The sequence below is a fragment of the Telopea speciosissima genome, chromosome 6 (assembly GCF_018873765.1).
Source record: "Telopea speciosissima isolate NSW1024214 ecotype Mountain lineage chromosome 6, Tspe_v1, whole genome shotgun sequence".
In the NCBI taxonomy this organism is placed as follows: domain Eukaryota; kingdom Viridiplantae; phylum Streptophyta; class Magnoliopsida; order Proteales; family Proteaceae; genus Telopea; species Telopea speciosissima.
The window spans coordinates 68,210,152-68,215,988 of NC_057921.1; the positions used below are offsets into that span (position 1 = coordinate 68,210,152).

Below are 5,837 nucleotides of genomic sequence, written 5' to 3' on the forward strand. Positions count from 1 at the left end.
ATTGGGCAAGGGCAATAATATTGAATCAGAATCACCCTCAATCAAGCTAGCTAGGAATTAATATAAAAGAGAAGCTAAATTAAACAGAGGAACATACAACAATCAATTAAAAAAGGATATATGGATTTAAAAACTTACTTGAAGCTAAAAAAAGCTTCTTCTTACAGAAGGCGAAAACAGGGTTATCTGGAACAGTAAGTTCAAACAGTAGTAGAACAGGTAGACCCTTGTTTGGAACTCAAAGGGGCTGCTGCTGCTGATGATGATACAACGTCGTCTGCCCCAAAAACCATAATCGTAACACAGTTGACATTAAACCTATAGGGGCCGGAAACCCAGGTCCAAACCTTCCATCGGAGCCGTCCGTTCACTTTCAGACTTAAAATCAGTCTACCCGTCGTCTGATCCCGACCCACTTCATAACCAAAAGAAGGGGCCACAGGGAGCCCTGTTCCTACCAAGGAAGCTGTTAAGAGATTGCTATCTTCATGGCCTTGATAGAATGGAGGGAGAGATGTGTAGACGGTTATCTGTTGGCCCTTGTAGGAGGCGTAGATTTGGAGCTGGTCGTAGTAGACCCCAACTTTCTTATTTGGGTTCTTCGACACCAGAGTGAGTTGTATGGAAGAGTTCAGAAGGTGAGGGGATGAGAGGTTGAGTTGGTAGATATCGGCCCCTTTCAGGTAGAATTCTGGCTTGGAAGGGCGTAGGATTAACCAGACGAAAATGACGAGTGAGAAAAGAGAGAATAGAAAGGTGGAGAAGCCGTAAAGTAGCTTCTTTGGTAATTTGTTTACGTTGAGTCCGTGCTTGGCGCAGTGCTTAGGAGAGTTCGTCAGGAATATCTGAGACATTTGCAAGTGAGAAAGACCAGTTGAGTTAGTTAGAATGGTGCGACGTTCACACAAGTGCTAACCCACCAAGGAAGAGGAGAGGGGACGATGAGCTTAATCCGTCTTAAATATAAGAGAAGAAAAAGGAAGATATCCTGCCTGGCTCGGCAGGCAAGGCAAGGCAAGGGCGCTTTCAAAAATCTGCAAGCAAGCTTGAATGCGCCAAGTAAAGCAGCAATTATTTCTCTCTACCGCTTTTGACCGGCAGCTCCTGGTGGGAAAGAAAGAACGTGTTTCCAGATTTTTATTGGCTCGATTTTATTTTATTTTTTGTTTTTTAATAGCACTTTATCAGATAATTATGTGAAAGCTAATGGCGGGAGATTACATAAATCCAATAGCTATGGATTTTATTTGTTTTTTTGGGTCAATAATCCAATAGCTATGGATTGAAAACAAGCCACACCATTGTACACGTCATCGATAGGCCTTTCTTTGCCAAGGAATCAGCTAAACTGTTAATCTCTCATGAAGTAAAATTTAAAAAACAAGTTTCAAAACAAGATAAAAGATGGACAATATCTTCCAAGATGGTTCACAAATTGAGCATTGAAGTCAATAATCCACCTTGTAGATATGAGATCACATTTTTTTTATCTGAATCCAACAACACATGATCAAAACCCTTTGAATTGCCTCCAACATTGATAAGTGAATGGCTAAAGCTTCTCCAATCATAGAATCAATGAAAGTCGCAAGGACGGACACAACATGTAGAGGTCGTTAATGACAATCACGACAAATAATACCTAGTCCATGAGATGATGTATTTGAAGGTAAACTCGCATCACAATTGATCATCACCACACCTGGAGGTGTGGCAGCCCAAACTAGTAATGTGTTTGAAGGTATGGGTATACAAGTCGGTTGCACAATAGCATCAGATAGGGCTTTGAGAAATTCATTGAAAGCCAAAACAAAAACTTGTATCACTTTTTCTGGTGCCCAGTTTCTACGGCCAAATATAGCATCGTTTCTAGCTTTCCATAACGTCCAATAAATAAATGTGCAGAGAGCAACTAAAGCCGGACAAGTTACCTATCATGTGGGGCGAATGAGTCCCCAAGCTGGATCCACTAACACAACGAAGGATCCTCTCTTGGTGGTATTACAATTCCCAAAGCACTACCAAACCATACCGCCCGTGCAAAAGAATAACCTAACAAGATATGTGAGATAGTTTTAGTGCAGTCACAATGAGAACACCAACCATACAGTGGTATATTTCGATGTTGTAATACATTTGATGTTGCAACACCTGATACAAATGATCTCCATAAAAAACATTGAATTTCCCCTTCACTATTTTAATTTTGTACTTTTACTTCAAGTCTACTCTACGCTACGACTCTGTCTCTCTCGATTCTCAACTCCCACAGGGACCCACGGTCCCACAATTAGCAGCAATCACAGTGCATCTAATATCAATAAGCCCAAGTTGAGAGAGGAAATAGTGTCCCTTATTCCCAGTTCCATCAGCTTCAAAGACACTATTGACACGTAAGGCAGATTATTGTTTCAAGGGCATAAGATACTAATTCAAGATGGGCATTTGTATGACTTTCAACAGCAATGTTGTTGGGAATTTAAAAACCAAATATTAGAACAGTTAATTTAGACCGTGTTGTATAACCGAATTGAAATCGGATTTAGACCCGAAGTGGAACTGTATTGGAGAACCAAACCGAGCAGGTTTGGATTCAGTATCCAAATCCAGAACCGACTCATTTCTCGGTTCTATTTCGGGTCATACAATCAATTCATGGAACCGAATCGATTGACACCCTTACTTCCAGTAATTGTTGTACTCACTTACCGAGTCATGTTCCGTCGGAACATACTTAGGTTGTGTTCAATCAATTAGAGAGAGAGAGAGAGAGAGAGCAAATGAATGTGAGAGGTAATAAACTCACAGAATAAGGATCCAAAAGATGTCTCTCTAAGAGAGAAGAAAGAGAAACTACCCGTTGTTGGCGTGCAACAAAAGACCATCGACCCGATAAAATCTCATTCAACATCGAAAACAGTATATTGCATGTCGATAAGGTTACTGATAAACCTCAATCGGAGCAAAAATGGAACTAGAATCCACATGATTTGTAAGCCTAGAATCTCACCAAAAACCTTGACCCTGCTTTCAAATAACCCTAACCTTACAATTTTCTCATTATATAATATGAAACACTTTTTTCTCTACTCCAAAATCAACGAGGGACCAAACACTTTTCACTAATTATATACTTTACTAAAAAAAACAATAGGGGAGGTCAATGGTTTTTTTTTTTTTTTTTGGTAAAATCAATGGTTTAAATATTATGAGAGACAAAAATAAGGAAAATCAAAAAATTATTTTAAATTTTTTTTTTTTTTTTCAATTCATTTAATACAAATGACATGACCATAAATATACAATTCAACTCTTTGTTTTTTTTTTCTGGTAATCAACTCAATTCAACTCAACTGAACCGGGCCTTGTCCCAACTGAATCAAAACTTAGATTCAAAACCATATGTATTAGTACTCTTATCTTTGTCATTCCTAATGATAATTGTTGGCACAGGGCAGCACTGAAGCTATAAAATGATGGTTTCGTATCTTCGGAGAGGCGTTGTTTGCGCAATTGGCTATGCGTCTATTGATTGTCTGGACTTTTGTACAATGAATGGATCCGATGCTCCCTCTCTTGTCGTAGTAGGGTGCCCTTCCCTCTGTCTTCTTCCTCAAGACTCAACTTTCATGCGCTTGCTTTACCCAAAAAGAGGAAGAAAAAAAAAAAAAAATTCATGCTCTTGAAAGGTAAGTAGTTCGATCGTTTGAACTTCCAATCTTACCTTTTAAAAAATAAAAATTAAAAAGGAGAAAGAACGTTATCTGGGTACGTTGATTCTATGCCAAGACATAGGACAAGCAAAATTACCGTCGCACCTCCATGAAAATGTGGAATTTCCTAAGAATATGGCAGTCATTTCGCTCATCCTTATATCTTGATAGAAAGATAACATACCACACATGCCCAGATAGCATTCTCTTTACCCCCAAAGGAAATATTATATTAGTAGGAGTGTAGGACATGTAAACTTACTTTGAATCATGAGAATGCATACATAAAAGTATTGAAGGAAAGGGATTGCGGGGGATGTCTATCAGTATCAGGGGTCGAATCAAATGGGCCTGACTAGGATTCACTTTTACAATAATTGTAAAGAAAAGGATAGCACTACTACTACTCCTCCTCCTACTCTTGATTAGAATGACTCGTCTTGGCTCATAGATTAGACCAAAGCAAGTGGCCTTTTTTTTTTCTTTCCTTCTTTATTTCTTTTCTTTCGGAATTGGGACATGGAGATATGTATATATATATATATATCTTTATTCATCCACACACCACACAGGCAGAGCAAAACAGGAGTTGAAGCGAAGTTTCCCCCATTTTGAATAAACAAAGAATTAATAATAATAATTAAGGAAGACTATACGTACACCTCCACGCACCACGCACTGCTCCAAAAAAATTTTCCCTTTTCTTTTGAGGATGGGTTGTAGCTTTCTGGATCACTATTCATTATTATTGATTTGTTTTTGTTTATCTACGCAGGAAAAGATTTCAAACATGGAGAATCTCCATCTCCAAACTCTTCACTTTTTGGAAGCTTATTGGAATCAACTTTGCTTGCCTTTTTCTCATAGCCGAAATATGGTAGGACAGGGGTTTTTATTTAGTTAAGTAACATCAGGAGCTCCCACAAACCCCAAAAAAATCAGTTCCTGCGTGAGTTCTCTGTTTCTGTACTTCAATTCCTTTTCTTTCCCTTCCCTTCCGTTTGAAGAGGATATCTAATTGTAACTTGCAAATGCCATCCGACACATCTTATCATTTTGATGGGGGTCTCTACTGTGACATGCCACCATGCCGGCCTAGATTAGCACTGGAAAGATGATCATTGATAACCACCCACCCACTTTCCACTTTCCACTTTCCACTTTCCAGATTTTTCCTATTGGCCTTTTGGTTTTAAAATATAATTAATAGCGTAGAGAAGTAGATCAGATGGTTAATTGATGCAGTAAATGAAGTTTTATAGTCAGGAACAAAGGATTTTAATCTCACATAAGAAGGACTACACTATAAAAGATCAAGCTAGCTTTTGGATTCTGGAGTCAGGGGTTCCCTGCAGCCCTGCTAGTGTGTTGACCGATCAGATCATAATAAGAAAGTCTAGTTGGTATAGAAAGTTAGGTGGTGTTCTGGTCGAGGGAGGGAAACAAAGGCCACGCGAGGGGAGAGGGAGAGAGGGAGACTACCATTTCTTCAGGAGCCTCAAAAGAAGTTGTATCTTAATTACTTGGTACTTACAGTAACATTGTAGGTCTGAAACCAAAGACTTGAAGAGGGGAAAAGGCTAACTTTATTAGATTTAACTTTCTTGGTTTTCCTTCATTTTATATATATTTGAGACTTTAGAGTTTATAGAACAGAGAGAGCCGCTGGATCGAAGTTGAATTCTCAGGGAGATTTGAAAAGGGCCACCGTCCCTAGTTTCCCAAATTCTCATCTCCTCCTCCCCGGCCTTCCGTTGATTTGAGTCATTCCTACTTTCTCCATCTTTTAAAGTTGGGGTTTTTTATAAATACCCCTTAAAAATGTCCATTTTTCTAAGTGCCCCCCTATAACTTTTCTAATTGCAAACACCTCTTGATTTTCAAAACAATGTAGCATTTTGATCTAACCTGTTAATCTGGGACGTTAGAGGTTAGTTTCAAGGAATCTAATGACCAAAATGCCTTTATGATAAAAACCAACCAAAATTAAAAAATAAAGTGACCAAATTGCTCTCATCTTCCCCAAATCGTTTAGGGTTTGAAATAGAAAATCGAAAAAACCCTAAACTCTATCCAAAAAATCAATAAAAAAAAACTCACCTGCAAAAGAAGTTGAATCCATCT

General features: G+C 38.5%; 1 protein-coding gene across 1 annotated transcript; it reads right to left on the reverse strand.

Moving 5' to 3' along the window:
* Window positions 1-200: 200 nt before the first annotated feature.
* Window positions 201-908, reverse strand: LOC122664826 (NDR1/HIN1-like protein 26). The gene has a single exon (XM_043860825.1). It carries the CDS (start codon window positions 852-854, stop codon window positions 201-203), a length of 654 nt encoding a protein of 217 aa, XP_043716760.1. The 5' UTR covers window positions 855-908.
* Window positions 909-5,837: the final 4,929 nt, after the last annotated feature.